Below are 18,724 nucleotides of genomic sequence, written 5' to 3' on the forward strand. Positions count from 1 at the left end.
TTCAATCTTATATCCATCTAAATTATCTTTTGTTTCCAATAAAATGATGTTTCTAAAGTAAAAACTGAGCAATATCCTTTTCTTCCTTCAAAGCTTCATCTTTTTACTTCAGCATTATTCTTCAGGATTTTGTTCCTGGTAAACATTCAAATCTTCTTTGCCGACACTCCTACATGAAGAACTAAACACACAGTGCTCTTGTGTGTTCTCTTTGCCTGAGATATTCTTACCTAACTTCTTTACCTACTATCCTGCTACTTATCTTTCAAGACATAGTTCAAGAATGAACACTGTGAAGCTTTCCTAGAGGTTGTCATGAAGATAGGTGCTTTTCCCTCTGTATTTTGTTTGGAGTATTACTGTGCTGTAACTAATATGCATTTGTGTGTGTTCCTGCAAACAAATTCATGTTAGGAAACCACAATCTGATTATCTTTGTAGGCACAGTATCTTACTTGATATGTAGTGATGCTTAATAAAGTCTCATTAAAATAAATGTGTAAATTGTAATTATGCATCTATGAATAAATTCTTTCTTTTCTTTTTTTCTTCTTGAAACAGGGTCTCACTCTGTTGTACTAGGCTGGAGTGTAGTGGTGTGATCTCTGCTCATTGCAACTTCTGCTTCTCAGGTTCAAGCAATTCTACTGCCTCAGCCTCCCAAGTAGCTAACAGGTATGTGTGCCACCACACTGGGGTAATTTTTGTATTATTATTATTATTTTTAAAAATAGAGACGGGGTTTCACCATGTTGACCAGGATCGTCTCAAACTCCTGACCTAAACTGATGTGCCTGCCTTGGCCTTCCAAAGTGCTGAGATTACAGGCAAATTCTTTCTATGTTAAGAATATTTTAACTTTTATCAGGTCTACCCATAAAACCTTTACTAAAACCCATGAAATCAACAAGGAGAGGAAAAAATATCCAAACTCAATACAGGCCTTCAGTATCATGACACAGAACATCATGATCCTCAAATTACCTGTAAGTAAGGAAATAAACACAACTTCAACACCTGCTGCTACAAACCTAAGATACAGGAGAGAGGTGGGGATGTTTAAGAAATTATAGGGGAAAAATGTAAAGTAGGGTGGGAAACATAAAGAAATACAGCTAAAATGACGCCTAGAGAAAAGTTTAACTAAATCCCCTAATGCAGAATATATGTTGGGATTTGGTCATTTGTAATCTATAAGAAACAATCTGAAAAGAGCAGGACTGGAAGTGGCAGCCTGAGAAAAGCAATATTTCTTGAGAAGAATCAGATACAAAGAGGAGACTGGTACTCCTTGGAGGAGTGGCAGTAAACAGAAAAAAAGGAAATAAGAGAGGAGAGTTGGAATGGGTGCAGCACACCAACATGGCACAAGTATACATGTGTATCAAACCTGCACGTTATGCACATGTACCCTAGAACTTAAAGTATAATAATAATAATAATAAAAAGAAAAAAGAAAACCTGCCAAAAAAAAAAAGTAGTTTGTCCAAGGTCATAACTAGAGGGTAAGGAATTAGGAAAAGAAGGGGAAGGGACAGAAATGAGGAAGGGAACAGAGGGAGAAAATTACTTTTCAGGAAACAATCTTGTTCAATATTTATCACAATATTCCTTTCTGTAAATGGAATTTCTTGTAAAACAAATACTACTTTTCCACTAACTTCTTTTATTGTAAAATTAAAAAGGATTCTTTAAAAAAAATAACCCATGGCCAGGCGTGGTGGCTCACACCTGTAATCCCAGCACTTTGTGAGGCCGAGGTGGGTGAATCACGAGGTCAGGGGTTCAAAATCAGCCTGACCAATACGGTGAAACCCTGTCCTTACTAAAAATACAAAAATTAGCCAGCTCTGGTTGTGTGCAAAAAACAAAAACAAAAACAAACAAACAAAACCTACAACAGCATAATTGAAAACCCTGAGGCAAGGGCTAAATTAAAAGGCCAAGAGCTAGATTAAGAGGCTCACCAGGCTTTGAGGACATTATATAGAACCTTCTTACTTCTGGATCTCCTGGTTACTGTCAACATCTTGCCCGGATTACTGACCATCTACAATGGAACTTTTCTGATACTTCAACTCAGCTAAGTTTTGGAACATACAGCCATGGAGAGACTGTAAAATGCATTTTTGATGGCAGGTGCTTTAATCGTGCTAACCTAAAGATTCCACAGGTTTAAGATATGTTATGTGAAAACAAGTAAGTACCTTATTTTGAGGTTCTATAAGGTCAAACTCTGTAAAATTAAATGCTAGTTAAAAGGAAAAAAAAAAAAAAAAGAAATGAAAGAAATAGGCTTCGCAGGGCAAGGGAAGATGGGTGCCCACAGCTCTGAGACTCACAGGAAGCTTCAGGTCCAGCACACACAGAAACAGATTCTCCCTCACTCCCATTCACCAGGTTGAGCATTCCTCATCTGAAAATTCGAAATACAAAATTCTCCAAAATCTAAAACTTTTTGAGTGCCAACATGATGCCACAAGTAAAAAATGCTACCCCTGACCTCATGCGATGAGCCAGAGTCAAAACACAGGCACACAATGATGAAAATGACATTTTTAACACTGCAGAAAATGTGTCTACAGACAATATTTTGAGAATGTGTGATGGACTAACAGAGAAGGGCATTCTAGTGCTAGAAACTCTGTTCATAAATTAAAAACAAATTGAAATATGTAGACCACATCCACAAAAAAATGTAAAACAAAAACAAAGTCAAAAAATGTGAAGTAAATTATTTAGTTTGATAATTCTCCCCAAATAACATGAAATTGAATAATACTGTAATAAAAACCTAAAAACGGAGTGAACTCTTCTCAAATAAATATTTGCTGATACAAGAAAACCCCAGGAACATAAAAACTAAAAAAAGGAATAGAGAAGAGTGGAAAGATATAAAACAAAAATTGATTGAACACCAGAGATAAGTAGAGCAAATTATAAATTGTATCAGATCATATCAGAAGTAATACTGAAATTAGCAAGTAACAAAGGAAATACAGAGTGCCAGTGATCAGAAGGGGCTCTCCCAGGATCCCGAAGCATACCAGGAAGGAGAGAGGGTCATCTCTCTTTTCACCCCACCACAGAGCACTGCTGTGAATAGGCAGAAATACTGAAGCGCTGCAAGGCGGAGCCTATTTGCTGGCTCTTACTCCTAAGTGCCATCTACTGGATAATAGCCCAAATTACAACACCAAAAACACTGCCAATACACAAAACTGTGAAACTCAAGGCAAGAATCCTGCCACAAAGACCCTGTACAGAGCCTTGGCTCTCTGAAAACACCCAGTAATGAAGCCAATTGATTATACTTAACTTATACTACAGTTAATGGAACACCAGCCCTCTCAGGCGAAAAAGATTCAGTGCAAGAACTCTGGAAAATCAAAAAGTCAGTGTCCCCTTATCTCCAAATGAACTTCTCAGCAATGGTTCTTAACTAGATGGTAACGACAGAAATGACAGACATAGAATTCAGAATCTAGATGGAAATGACACTCAGCGAGAATCAAGAAAAAGCTAAAACCCAATCCAGTAATCCAGAAATCCAGTAAAACAATCTGAGAGCTGAAAGATGAAATAGCCATTTTAGGAAAAAACAAAACTGAACTTCTGGAAAGGAAGCAATCACTACAAAGATTTCATAATATGATAGGAAGTATTAATATCAGAATAGACCAAGCTGAGGAAAGAATCTTAGAGCTCAAAAACCAGTTCTTCAAATCAACTGAGCCAGACAAAGGTGAAAAACAAACAAAAAAAAGAACGAAACCTCCAAGAAATTTAGAATTATATGAAGAGACCAAACTTATGATTTATTGGCATTCCTGAGACAGGAAAGTAAACAATCTGGAAAAATATTTGAGGATATAGTCTATAAAAATGTCCCCAATCCCACCAGAAATTGATACACAAATTTAAGAAAGATGGAGAACCCTAATGAGACACTATATCCCCAAGGCACACAGTCATCAGACTCACCAAGTTCAACACAAACAAAAAAAATTTAAAGGCAGCTAGAGAGAAGGGTCAGATTACATACAAATGGAAGCCCATCAGGCTAGCAGCAGACCTGTCAGCAGAAATCTTACAAGTCAGAAGATATTGGAAGCCTATTTGTAGCATCCTTAAAGAAAAGAAATTCTAACCAAGAATTTCATATCCCAACAAACTAAGCTTCCTAAGTGAAGGAGAAATAAAATCCTTCTTAGACAAGCAAATTCTGAGATAGCTTTTTACCACTCTACAAGGCTTACAAGAGGTCCTTAAGGAGTACTAAACATGGAATGAAAGAACAATACCTGCCATCACAAAACACAGTTAAACACATAGTCCAGAGACACTATAAAGAGACTATACAATCAAGTCCACAAAACAACAAGCTAACAATGTGATGACAAGATCAAAATCTCACATATTAATACTAACACTGGATATAAATTGTCTAAACACTGCATGTAAAAGACATAGAGTGGCAAGCTGGATAAAAACACAAGACCCAACTGTCTGCTGTCTTTAAGGGACCCGTCTCATGTATAATGACACTCACAGGTTCAAAGTAAAGGGATGGAGAAGGATCTACCATCTAAATGGAAAACAAAAACAACAGGAGTCTCTATTCTATCAGATGAAACAGACTTTAAACCAACAAGAATTAAGAAGGGCAAAGAAGGCCATTACATAACTATAAAGGGCTCAATTCAACAAGAAGACTTAACTATCCTAAATATATATGTACACAACAATGGAGCACCCATGTTTATAAAACAAGCCCTTCTTAACCTATAAAAACACTTAGAGAGCCACATAATAGTAGTGGGAGACTTCAGCATCCCACTGACAGCATTAGACAGATCACTGATGCAGAAAACTAGCGAAATAATTCTGGATTAAACTCAACACTGGACCAATTGGACCTAATAGGCATCTACAGAGCACTAACCAATCACATAATATATATTCTCATCTTCTCAGAGATCACATGTTTAGTCATAAAGCAAATCTCAATAAATTAAAAAAGACAAAATCATATCAAGCACACACTCAGACCACAGTGCTTTAAAAATAGAAATCAATACCAACATATCTCAAATCTGTACCAATACATGGAAATTAAACAACTTGCTCCTGAATAATTCCTGAGTATAAAACCAAATTAAGGCACAAATCAAACAATTCTTTGAAATTAATAAAAATAAGATCCAACTTACCAAAATCTTTGGGATGCTGTTAACGCAGTGCTAAGAGAAAAGTTTACAGCTCTAATATGCCTCAATTAAGTAGTAAGAAAGACTTCAAAATAACAATCTAAAATTCCACCTAGAGGGACTAGAGAATAAGAACAAACCAACTCCAAAGCTAGCAGAAGAAACAACTAAAATTATAGAAGAATTGAACTAAGTTGAGATGTAAAAATCTATACACAAGATCAATGAAACCAAGAATTGGTTCCTCAAAAGAATAAACAAGATATATCACTAGCTATATTAACAAAGAAAAAAAAGGAGATCCAAATAAGTCTAATGAGAAATGACAATGATGACATTATAACTAATCCTATAGAAATCAAAAATCCTCCAATACTGTTATGAAAAATTCTATTCACATAAATTAGAAAATCTTGAGGAAATGAATAAATTCCTGGAAACACAAAAGCTCCCAAGATTAAACTAGGAAGAAAGTAAAAACCCGAACAGACCATTATAAATTTTGAAATTTAATCATTAATTTAAAAATCTATCAACCAAAAAATTCCCTAGACCAGATGAATTCACACCCAAATACCAGCAGACATACAAAGAAGAACTGGTAACAACCCTGCTGAAACTCTTCCAAAAACTCAAAAAGGAAAGGCTTCTCTATAACTCATTCTATGAAACCAGCACCAGCCTGATACCAAAATCTGATAGAGACACAACAACCAAAAAGAGACAATGTCAGGCCAACATCCCTGATGAATATAGACACAAAAGTTGTCAACAAAATACTAGTAAACCAAATCCAGGAGCACATCAAAAAGTTAATACATCACGATCAAACTGGCATTATTCCTGAGATACAAGCCTGATTCAACAAGTGCAAATAAGTAAATGTGACTCACCACATAAATAGAATTATGAGGAAAAACGATTAACATATGATCATCTCAATAAATGCAGAAAAAGCTTTTGATAAAATTCAGCATCCCTTTCCATTCATGATAAAAAAGACCCTCAATAGTCTTGGTATTGAATGAACATACCTCAAAATAATAAGAGCCATCTATGATAAACCCACAACCAACATCATACTGAAAGGGCAAAAGCTGGAATCATTCCCCTTGAGAAATGAAATAAAACAAAGATGTCCACTGTTGTCACTCCTATTCAACATAGTACTTAAGTCCTAGCCAGAGGAATCAGGCAAGAGAAAAAAAATAAAAGGCATCCAAATAGGAAAAGAAGAAGAAAAGCTATCTCTCTTTGTTGACAAATGATTCTATACCTAGAAAGCCCTAAAGACTCCACCAAAAGTCTCCTAGACTTCATAAATGACAGATAAGAGACTTCAGTAAAGTTTCAGGACCCAAAAGCAATGAACAAAAGTGAGTAGCATTTCTATCTGTCAATAATGTTCAAGCTGAAAAGTCAAATCAAGAACACAATTCCATTTTCAATAGCCACGAAAATTAAATATCTAGGAATACAGCTAATCCAGGAGGTAAAAGATCTCTACAAGGAAAACTACAAAACACTGATGAAAGAAATCAGAGATGACACAAATAAACAAAACAACATTCCTTGCTCATGGATTAGAAGAATCAGTATAATTAAAATGGCCATACTGCCCAAAGCAATTTACAAATTCAATGTTATTCTTATCAAACTACCAATGACATTTTTCACAGAGTTAGAAAAAGCTATTCTAACATTAACAGAGAACCATAAAAATGGCCAAATAGCCAAAGCAATCCTAACCAAAAAGAACACAGCTGGAAGCATCACACTACCTGGCTTCAAACTATGCTATAAGGCTGCAGTAAGCAAAATAGTGTGGTACTGGTAGAGAAGCAGACACATAGACCAATAGAACTAAACAGAGAAACCGGAAATGAAACTGCACACCTCCTACCATCTGGTCTTCAACAAAGCTGGCAAAAACAAGCAATGGGGAATGGATTCTCTATTCAATAAATGGTACTGGGATAACTGACTAGCAATACACAGAAGAATAAAACTTGGACCCTTATCTTTCACCATGTAGAAAAATAACTCAAGATGGAATAGAGTTTTAAATGTAAGACCTCAAACTATAAAAATCCTAGAAGAAAACCTAAGAAATATCTTTCTCTACATCGGCCTGGGTAAATAATTTTTGGCTAAGTCACCAAAAGTAAGTGCAACAACAAAAAAAATTGACAAGTGGGACCTAATTAAACTGAAGAGCTTCTGCACAACAAAAGAAACTATCAATAGAGTAAACAATCTACAGTATAGGACAAAACATTCACAAACTACACATCCAACAAAGGTCTAATATCCAGAATCTATGAGGAACTTGAACAAATCAACAAGCAATATCCAAATAACCACATTAAAAAATTGACAAAAGACATGAACAGACACTTCTCAAAAGATGTACAAGCAGCCAACAAACATATAAAAAATGCTCATCATCACTAATCCAGAGAAATGCAAATCAAAACTGCAATTAGATACCATCTCATACCAGTCAGAATGACTATTATTAAAAAGTCAAGAAATATCAGATGCTGGTGAGATTGTGGAGAAAAGAGAACATTTATACACTGTTGATGTGAATGAAAATTAATTCAGCCACCGTGGAAAACAGTTTGGAGCTTCTGCAAAGAACTTAAAACAGAGCTATCATTTGACCCAACAATCTCATTACTGAGTATATACTCAAAGCAATATAAATTGTTCTGCCAAAAAGACGCATGCACCCATATGTCCACTGCAGCACTATTCACAATAGCAAAGACATGGTATCAACCTAGGCGCCCTTTAATGGTGGAGTAAATAAATAAAATGTGGTATATATAAACCAAGGAATACTACACAACTGTCAAAAAGAATAAAATTATGTCCTTTGCAACAACATGCATGCAGCTGGAGGCCATTATCCTAAGCAAATTAATAAGAGAACAGAAAACCAAATGTTGCATGTTCCCCCTTGTAAGTAGGAGCTAAATATTGAATACACATAGACATAAGGATGACTACGATATACACTGGTGACTACTAGAGGAGGTAGTATGGGAGAGGGATGTGGGTTAAAAAACTCCCTATTTGTTACTATGCTCACTACTCGGGTGGCAGGATCTGTAACCCAAATGTTAGCATCATGCAATATATCCACATAAAAAACATGCATGTATACCCCCGAATCTAAAATTAAAAAGTTGAAATTATATTTAAAAATTGGGACAGCCTAATGTTTTTCAATAGAAAAACCAATAAATGAATTATGAAAAATTTATAATAAGATATTCTGTGTTCCACTAAATAGTATCAGACAGATCTTTGTGTATTCATAGAAGGATATCAGTAATATACTATTTAGTGAATACAGAAAAATCTTAGCATGAAAGAGAAGAGAAAGATGCCATTGCTCTCAGAAAAAAAAAATGTTTCTCTGCTTTTTTATACATAAAAACAAAAATAAGACTAAATCAATATTATCCAAATCAAGTCTAGTTATTTTTGTGGAGTTTGATGAAGGTAGAATTTCACTTAAAACTTTGTTAATCTCCTAATTATTTGAAATGTTTTTGATAAATATTTTAGTTTCATAACTTAAAGTATTAAATGATTATTATTCAAAACAGTTAAAATAACCATTCAAGAAGGAGTTAGCATGATTTATCAAAAGCCCCAGTTTATAAACTGACTAACTGACATTTATTTTTCAAAATGTGTCCTCTAGTTTCACTTAAACATACTGTTGAGATAACATTTCAATTGATTTGGATGGATCCATTCAAATCAGTCTCATGAAACAGATACTGTGATGCTGTGTAAGCATAGCAATGCAAGTATAAATCACCAAGTAAAAAACACTGCCTATAGTAGCAAGAGATCTCTAATCTAATAGCTCATTGAATAAAATCATAGAAGTCTCCTAATATCCTGTATGCTTGTAGTATTGCTATGCCTTTTTTTTTTTTTTTTTTTTTTTTTTTTGAGACGGAGTCTGGCTCTGTCGCCCAGGCTGGAGTGCAGTGGCCGGATCTCAGATCACTGCAAGCTCCGCCTCCCGGGTTTATGCCATTCTCCTGCCTCAGCCTCCCGAGTAGCTGGGACTACAGGCGCCCGCCACCTCGCCCGGCTAGTTTTTTGTATTTTTAGTAGAGACGGGGTTTCACCGTGTTAGCCAGGATGGTCTCGATCTCCTGACCTCGTGATCCTCCCAAAAGCAATAACCTGCAACCATAGTCTTCTTGCTTAGCTAATGAAACTGTCTAAAGGATTGAGGTCATAGAACAAATGTCGTCACAGCTCACTGAAAGCATACACACAAACATCAATACACAACCTTTGTCTTATGTTCCAAATTTCTGGACTTCAGGAGAAACAAAAACTAATATGTACTAAACACTAAGTGCTAGTCCCTATGCTAAAAAGTAGTAATATCGCTATTCCCATTTTACAGATAGTATAGATATTATAACTACCATGCTAAAAAGTAGTAATATTGTTATTCCTATTTTCATAATGGTTAAGTAACTTGACCAAATTCATATAACTTTCAAGAGGCAGAACTTGGATTAGAATTCAGCCTAGTTAAATGCTAAGGTCTAACCTCTTAACCACTATACGATCTCTGTTGTATTTCATCAATTTAGCAACAACATTTTCCTAAATGAATTGCTAATTGATAGTGTAGATATGAAACCAAGAAGTTGTGAAATGTAGTGGGTGAAAATAGTAGTTAAAACAGAATATTATGCCATTGTGAATAAAAATCACATTATCAAGTTTTAATTGGTCTGATCCTATGTATGAAACTTACTTAATCAAGTCTAATGGCTGCTCCTTGTAGAAATAGGAAAATCGAGCCCAATTCTGGTGAAGTATGTATCTTTCATTGGTGGGATTGGGAGGTTCTGATGGCTTCCAATATTGACCCTGCAGATATTCAAGAGGAGGGTACATAAAAGATGAAGCAAAAGACAAAGGTGAAGTAAATAAACACTGCTGTTCTAAGAAGGTTAGTAAACAAGGGTATGTTTTCTTTTACTTTTAGATTTCATATTCAATTGATATGAAATTATTTCACAAACTATAATAATATTTATTTATTAAATTATCACACAAAGATATCTCAAAATACAAGTAAAAGTGTAAGACTTTGGCTTTACTCAAGCTATTCTTTCACGTGGAATGCCCTTTCTTCTCTGCTCAAATCCTAATACAATATTCCAGGCCCAGAGAGCCATATCACTATATAACTAGATAGGACTTTAGAAATGGGCTAACACTTTTTTTATAGATGAAAAAAGTAAACCTCAAGGAATGTTAAGCAATGAATCCAAGGTCATACTGCTATTACAGGAAGAGAATCCTGTTCTGTCCTTTCTTATAGCCACTTGCCAAAGAACTTAAAATATTACAAAAAACTTTAGCATTTAAGGGGCTCAGTATTGCTTCATGCATAAGCTCTTCTCCCATTGTTAGATACCGACTAATATTATTTATATATTTTCATGGCCTAGCAAAGTATTGTGTACACTGTGGCTGTTTAAGACATTTTGTTTTCACCGTAGACAAATGAACTGCTGAAGGCAGCACTGAATAGATATCCAGTTTAAAATTTAGCACATGTGAAAATATATATATGATAAGGCGTTAAATTTTGCATCACCAAGATTCTAACTTTTTTCTTCTTCTGTAGGTAATTCAACTGAATCTTAAGAAATTAAACAACCAAAAAAGCAGCCTATGTGGGTATTTTGAAAAATGATTCTGTAAAGCACATAAGGGAAAATCCAGTACCTAATGTTGCATTCAGAAGAAAAGAAAGATTAAAAAGTAAAATCAATAGTAAGTTATAGCTATCTCTAATGACAGCTCAGTGACATTGCATTTCCAATGAGCCTATATGACTCTACTGAAAAGCTACATATATAGTTTAAAACTGGTGATGACTGAAGACATTAGTTTGGCTTTATGATATGGCATTGTAAGGATAGAATTAATGCCCTAAAAATTAATTGAAAAAAAAAACTCAAAATCTCTAGAAAAAAGAATGAGCCCTTTTGTGAAGAAAGATTGGCACAGAATAAGGTGCAAAGTGTTTATTAACCTACTTTAGATCTCTGCTTTACCAAATGTCCATGTTATTGCTTAGAATCTATAATCTCCTAAGAGTTTCTTTGCCCCAGGAAAAAAAAAATGTGACAGTGGGCCCTCTGTATCTGCAGGTTCTGAATCCTCAAATCTATCCAACAGAAGATTGTAAATAATTTTAAACAGCAGTAAAAAAAAAGACACAGCATAACAACTATTTACATTTATATTGCATTGGGTATTATAAATAATCTAGAGATGAATTTAAGCATGTTGAAGAATATGTGTAGGCTATACGCAAATACTACTACATTTTATATAATAAACTTGATTATGCTGGAATTTTGGTATTCAAGGGTCAGGGGATTGGTTCTGGAACCAATCCTCAGTGATTAGGTACTATATATGTGTTCAAGGGCTGTTGAATAAAAAAAGAGGCTGTTTGTTTTCTCCAATACTTAAGTTACTAAATTGATACTCCTGTTGAAAATGGTGACTCATTTTGGAAAATTTCCTTTACTTTTACAGGAAACACATAAAGAAAAAAAAAAAAAAACTAATCAGTGTTGAACTGACTTAGAGTAAATTCTCATACTACTGAATAAATATTGCATATTGGCCAGTTGTGGTGGCTCATGCCTGTAATCTCAACACTTCGGGAGGCTGAGGCGGGCATACCATCTGAAGTCAGGAGTTCAATTACAGCCTGGCCAACACAGCAAAACCCTTTGTCTACGAAAAATACAAAAATTAGCCAGGTGTGGTGGTATGTGCCTGTAATCCCAACTACTCAGGAGGCTGAGGCAGGAGAATTGCTTGGAGACGGAGGCTGCAGTGAGCCAAGATTGCCCTACTGCGCACCAGCCTGGGGGACAGAGCAAGACGCCATCTCAAAAAACAAAAGTAAACAAAACAAAAATTAAATATTAACAGAGGAAAACTAGCACAACAGACAAAGTCCTAGAAAAGGAAGAGCTTGGCTTTGGGCTTTTGGGAACTATTACAGCAACACTGTTCAAAAAATGGGGAATTATTTAGCTGCCACTTGTTTCAATTAAAATATTTGTTTCTTCTATTACTGAGAACTATATTTCTTGCAAAGAGAATACATCATCAAAAAGTCTTTTTAAGTATGGAAGAGTAAAACTGTAACAAAAGAAACAATAAAAATAGATGTCCAAGGGATGATCTCAAAGTAGAATATATACACATTGAGCCAAAGGATTTCTACTGTCAATAGATGGTGAAATTTAAACGCTGGCTATTCAAATGAGAAAGTTTCCATCAAAAAGTTTCCATCATCTGAGGTCAGGAGTTCAATTCCAGTCTGACCAACATAGCAAAACCCCGTCTCTACTAAAAATACAAAATTATTGTATTAGGCTAAGAAATTAGGCTGAGTACTGGTTCCAAGGCCAAGTTTTCAGGTTTGGTTCAACAGGCGAATCATGTAAAATGTCACTTCTCTATTAAACTTATAAACTCAATGTTTTCGTACAATGATTTGCCAGCCCCCCAAAAAAATTCTTCTGAATATCAGTTGTCATAACATCTGAAGCACTCTTATGCTTTAGTTTATATTGCAATTGTACGCATGCTTTATTTCTAGGAGAATCCTAGACTATGAGCTTGGATTCATGGTTGTGTTCCAATAATGGCTAACAGAATGCTTTACATATAATTGAAGCCAATCATGTATTTGATGAATGAATATGTGAATGCATGTAATTTAAATTCCTTACAGCTTCAAAACTTTATAAATGAGAAAAGAACTAATGGACTCAGATAGAAATTTCCAAATATTATGTTCTAAAATGTTCTTTTAATGTGACTGCTATTTTCAAAATGGGTTCTAATAAAAAGTCTTTTGCAAATGTAAAAGTTTTTAAAATACGTGTCCATTTGAAACTTCAAAGACACATTTAGTATATATCTCGGCATAGCTGGTAAAGCTCTCAGCTTGGAACCAGGAAGTCTTTGGGGATTTTCCCACCAGGAGAGAAAAGTAAGCAATTTGAAGTAAAGGAAGATTCTCTCTCCCAGTAATGAACATGGCAGTAGGAAAATGAGCTCAGAATTTCACAATCAAACCTATACATACATCGTGGAGTGGATAGGCAGATGAATAAGTGTTAGAGTTTAGCAGCCTTTCAATCCCAAACCTTTTCTTCCCATCTTCTATGCCGAAAGGACATCTTGAGAGAATATAGTACACCTACAAGGTAAGTACAAAAAGACACTATCACATTTCAGAACTTATGCTTTCCACATTCCTTTAAATCACAATTTTAAAATGTCTACATTGAATGTAGATACAGGCTCTAATTATAGAAGGAAGCTTCTCTTGGTTGTCTGGAATATGTAGAGTGTGGGATTATATGGAGTTTGCAGATATTTTAGCTTCTGAGTCTGAGAGCTCCCCATTCCTTTGATGGGGTGAAGAGGTGAACGGACCATAATTTATTGTTTCTCCTGTCCAAACCTCCTCTTTAGTTCTTTGTGCCAGAATTTCTACTATAATTAGGGCTTCAAGTAGGAGACTAATGTCACTACTGACAGTTCAATTGGGGGAATATGGAGTAGAATTGATATTTATCCAAGCTGTCTTGAATACTTCTTCAATTAATTATTTTTACAAGGCCTTTTACCTGATATCTGAATTTATTAGCCAAGGTGATCCTATCTCTACAGCCACTTTGCAATGACTTGCATATTTCTATCAGTTTTATCCTGAATATAATTGGGCTTTGGTGTCCTCTGTTCTTATATTTCTGTGAATTCAATCTCATCTGCTTTTTATCTTCCAGCAACTCTTCAAAATTTCTGTATTTCTAATTGCTAAATTTGTTTTTATTCAGCACTGTTTTATACATAGTCCCCAACCTTTCCTTTCTTTTACATTTTACCATTCAAAGACTCTTTGATTGGAATGGTTGTAGTTCTTGAATCATCATCATCTAAACTCATCATCCATGTTAAGAGCAGCTCAATATCCCATCTTGGTAAAGAAATCATAATTTATGCAAGGTAGTTTTAGTTTTTATAAACAATGTCATAAATATGACCTGTTTTACATATTTTGGATTATTTCCTTAGGAAAGGTTCACCAAAGTAAGAACTCTGTCTTGGGATGTTAATAAAGTGGAAATATTTACACTATCAGGTATTAAGATGTATTATAAAGCTATGATAATAAGTAAAGTATAGTATTGTAAAATTAAAAAAAAACTGAATTTAGGCCTGAAAAGACGTTATTTGAAAAAAGTTATTGCAAAAGGTGGAGAGGGACTATTGCAATAGAAAGATTCAGAGATCTGCAAACATCCGAAAGGTCGGGCAGAAAAGTGATCTCATTAATAGGGAGAAGTAAGCAAGTGTCAGGGATGATCTTTCTTTATGCTAAGGAGGAGCTGCTACACATGACAATATTGGCTCAAGCTGAGGGTAGGTTAATGTCCAGGTTCTTATAGGGAGAAGAGAAGCTTAATTAAAGTTTGATCAAGTTAAGGTCAACTTCTTGTTCTGATGGATCAATAAGGATAAACAGTTCAGCTAACCATTTATAAAATGAAGAATGAGAATTTGGAGAAAGTGAAGTGTGTCTAGTCTTTGTTACCATAAACTGTTAGTAACAACAAAAGGGAGATACTGCAGGGGGAAGGATAGATGTAAAAGAAGTAGATTTTCCCTGGTGCCAAAAGGGAAAGTGACTTCCCCCACCTCCTTTTTCTCAGGATACAAGGGAGTCTTCAAAAGACTCATGAAAAATGGATATGTGTGGTTTTCAAATTTTATGCACAAAATTAAACTCATATTAACTTGTTATAACATGTCTGAACAGGATTTAGTTTGAGGGACTAAGAAGGACACATCAGTTTGAAAAGGGCCACTGTCAGAGCAACATAAATTCTGCTAAAATTGAAGCAAGAACAAATATCAAATTTATGGTGAAGCTTGAGGGGAGGAATGGTGACCTCACTGATGCTTTACCAAAAGTTTATGAAGTTTATGAAGACAATCCCCCTAAAGAGATCAACAGTTTATAAATGAATAACTCATTTTAAGAAGGGATGAGATGATGTCAAAGATGAAGCCCACAGCCGCAGACCGTTCACATCAATTTGCAAGGAAAAAAATCCACCTTGTTCATGCCCTAATTGAAGAGGACCAAAGATGAACAGCACAAATAATAGGCCAACACCACAGATATCTCAACTGGTTCAGGTTTCACCATTCTGACTAGAAAATTATAGTTCAGCAAACTTTCCAATCAATGGGTGTGAAAATTGTTGTACTCAGTTCACCTGTAGACAAAAGCAGTTTTCAATGGAAATTTTAAATAAGTAGAATCAAGATCCTTAAGAATTTCTTTGAAGAATTATGACAGGGATGAACCATGGCTTTGCCAGTGCTATCCTGAAGATAAAGCACAATCAAAGCAATGGCTACCAAGAGGTAGAAGTGGTTCAGGGAAAGCAAAAGCAGACAAATCAAGAGCAAAGGCCATGGCAACAGTTTTTTCGGGGGATGCTCAAGGAATTTTGCTTGTTGACATTGTGGTGGGCTGAACAACAATAGCTTCTGCTTATTATGAGAGTGTTTTAAGAAAATAGTGCCAGGCACTGCTCAAAGCTTTTTATGTCTGAACTAATTTAATTATCTAGGTAACCTATGAAGTGGATATTATTCCTGTCTAAGCACAAAGAAATAGTGGCACAAAACCATGATTCTTTGTGAGAGAGGTTTTAATGGGAAACTTAAAGATCCTAGGACTTCAAATGCAGAGAAAACAATACTATTTAGAAGGCAGAAAACAGTTTTAAATGAAGGAAAAAAAGTTTTGAGGTTTCTCAAATTCTATCCATATATAAAGAAATTAAAACATTTCATTTCCATTTGGAATGATAAATATTTCCTTTACTATGCACTGACTGTATAAAACCAAACTCTAAGACTGTAAAACCATTTTACAAAGATCTTACAAAATCAAAGTCCTCTAGATCTCAATTAATTGCTTTTTCCAATACTGTATAACATCTCTTCCTTTACTACATCCATACCATGAACCACTCGTTTTTAAACAACAGTTTGAGAGTTAGGGAGGGTAATGAGTTTATGTGGTCTAATTATACTTTCAAACTGCTCAATATCACCAAATGCTTATATCCTATACAGAAACACCTTGCAGAAATGGTATGACATCTGCACATGTATAAAAGCACACACAAGCATACATCTCAGATTCAAAGGGATGTGCCCAAAGGTCTTCTCTACCTACAATTCTGTTTCTTGATGAGGATGGAAAGAAGGTTGCCTGATCTTCGATGAGGAAGAGCTCCTGCCGATGTCTGCTGAATTGGGCAGTAAAGTATTCAGGATGGGGATACTTCACACTCGTTGGGAGGCTCACAGGCCCAAGCACATAGCTCATAGGAGTTTGCTTAGGTCGGGGAATATCACTCTCCTTAATAGGCATTTTGATTCCCAAGACTTCAGCATAGGTAACTAATACCTCCCAAGGGGCATGGATCTTGACAAAATAAGTTCTTCCATCTTCAGAGTCCTGCATAAAAAAAAAAAAAAAGGCAAAATAGCAGAAAGCTTACTGATCAGTTTGTTATTGAGCTGATTAAATAAAATAAATAATATTTTATAAAATCTCAAACACATCAAAGTATTTTCAATTTTTTGAAATTTTCAGGCAAAACTTTGAGAAAACAAAATTCACAAAACATATAGTTATAGTTACATAAACATGTGTATATGTATACATATAATGTGTGTATATATGTGAGAGACAGAAAGAAACATATAAAGACACACACAAACAGAGAAAGAATATTTTTAAAAATATATTTCATGGTCAATGTATACTCATCTCTAAATCCACAATTACCTATGTGGTTCTGGGCAATTTCTTAAGTTTTTAGTAACTAGCTGTAAGTTTAAAATTTTACTTAGGTTATAATATAAGGGATACATATAGACTGTAAAATGTACTCACTCTTCTTACCCAACTTCTTTGTTTTGCCTACACAAAGAGGAAGAACTTTAGATAATAAAGGTTCATTGCATAGGAAAAATTACGGATTGTATGGTATAATAATTTATTAGTTCACTGAAAATGGGAGAACTGGAGAGTAATGCTTTAGGTTTTCTTTTTTCTTTTCTTTCTTTTTTTTTTTTTTTTTTTAAGATAGAGCCTCACTCTGCTGACAAGGCTGGAGTGCAGTGGCACAACTATGAAACTCCTGGGCTCCAGCAATCTTCCTGCTTCAGCCTCTCAAGTACTGGACTACAGGCACAATGCCCAACTAATTTTTTATTTTTTATTTTTTGTAGAGACAGGATCTTGTTATGTTGCCCAGGCTGAAACTATTAGAAATTTCATAGATAGGGTAAGATATTAAATAGGACTTTAAAAACAATTTTGAAGGGAATTCTAGAAAAACAGTAAAAATCAGTTTAAAAAGAAAACTTGGTATATTCATGAACAGAAAGAATGTCTTGGCTTAAACAGCAGGTTATGCTGCAAGACAGCCTGGTTAATTATTTAGGGGACCAGATTATAGCCAGACTTCAAAATGATGAGAAAAAGTCCACATCTTCTTTTTCTTTGTATCCTGAATGCAAACTGTGTCCATTTATTACTGCATATTCACAGTACTCATCTACTTACCTGTAAGACTACAGGCCTTATCATCCCAGTGCACATATCTGTAGCCAAAAGAGCTATTGTATTGCCTCCAAACACAGAGTCTATCCAGTCAAAGGCCAGAATAGGATAAAACAACACTTAAAGAGTCTGGTATAAATTATCAACTACATTTACCCTTTTGTCTTCTATTTCCAACTCAAGACCTGTTTTTCTGAGATTTTTTTCAAACTCTTTTCTTCTTTCCTATGACAAAAAAAAAAAAAAAAATCAACACAATTATGCAGAGCACTTTTGTTTTATTTGCTCAGTATTGACAGATTCAATATACAATGGCTGTGACTTTGGATGGCTCTCTGCCTCTCCCATGGTTGTATATAAAAGTGCTCCATCTGAATGTCAGGTACTGCTTTTCTCTTGTGCTATAATTCGCAACAACTACAAAAATGCAGTATATCTAGGAATAATCACCAGGAAATACGCAGAGCCTCTATCTGAAGAAATGCACAAAACTTTACTGAATAACGTAAATTTAAAAACTTTATAAACAGAGAGACATGCTCCAAGTTGAAAAGACTCACTATTACAAAGATCAATACTCTTCAAATAAACTATATATTTAATGGAATTTTAAGCCAATATGTCATCAAGACTTTTTAATCCAGAAGGACAAAATGGCTTCACTTAGCAAAAAGTAAACTTAAATTTAACAATAGGTCATTACTGAAAATAACCACTTGGGTGCCTAGTTTTTCATTTGTTTGTTTGTTTGTTTGTT

At 34.9% G+C, this 18,724-nt stretch overlaps 1 protein-coding gene across 1 annotated transcript in view; it reads right to left on the bottom strand.

Annotated features, from left to right (window-relative positions):
* The window catches only part of ANO5 (anoctamin 5), a 72,662-nt gene that overhangs the window by 38,291 nt on the left and 15,647 nt on the right, over window positions 1-18,724 (bottom strand). The window contains exons 5-8 of the mRNA XM_025355794.1: window positions 18,124-18,192; window positions 16,570-16,854; window positions 13,393-13,506; window positions 10,015-10,130 (exon numbers count right to left, since the gene is read on the bottom strand). Coding sequence (XP_025211579.1) covers window positions 10,015-10,130; window positions 13,393-13,506; window positions 16,570-16,854; window positions 18,124-18,192 — 584 coding nt within the window. The remainder of the gene's footprint in view (window positions 1-10,014; window positions 10,131-13,392; window positions 13,507-16,569; window positions 16,855-18,123; window positions 18,193-18,724) is intronic.

The sequence above is a fragment of the Theropithecus gelada genome, chromosome 14 (genome assembly GCF_003255815.1).
Source record: "Theropithecus gelada isolate Dixy chromosome 14, Tgel_1.0, whole genome shotgun sequence".
Classification (NCBI taxonomy): Eukaryota; Metazoa; Chordata; class Mammalia; order Primates; family Cercopithecidae; genus Theropithecus; species Theropithecus gelada.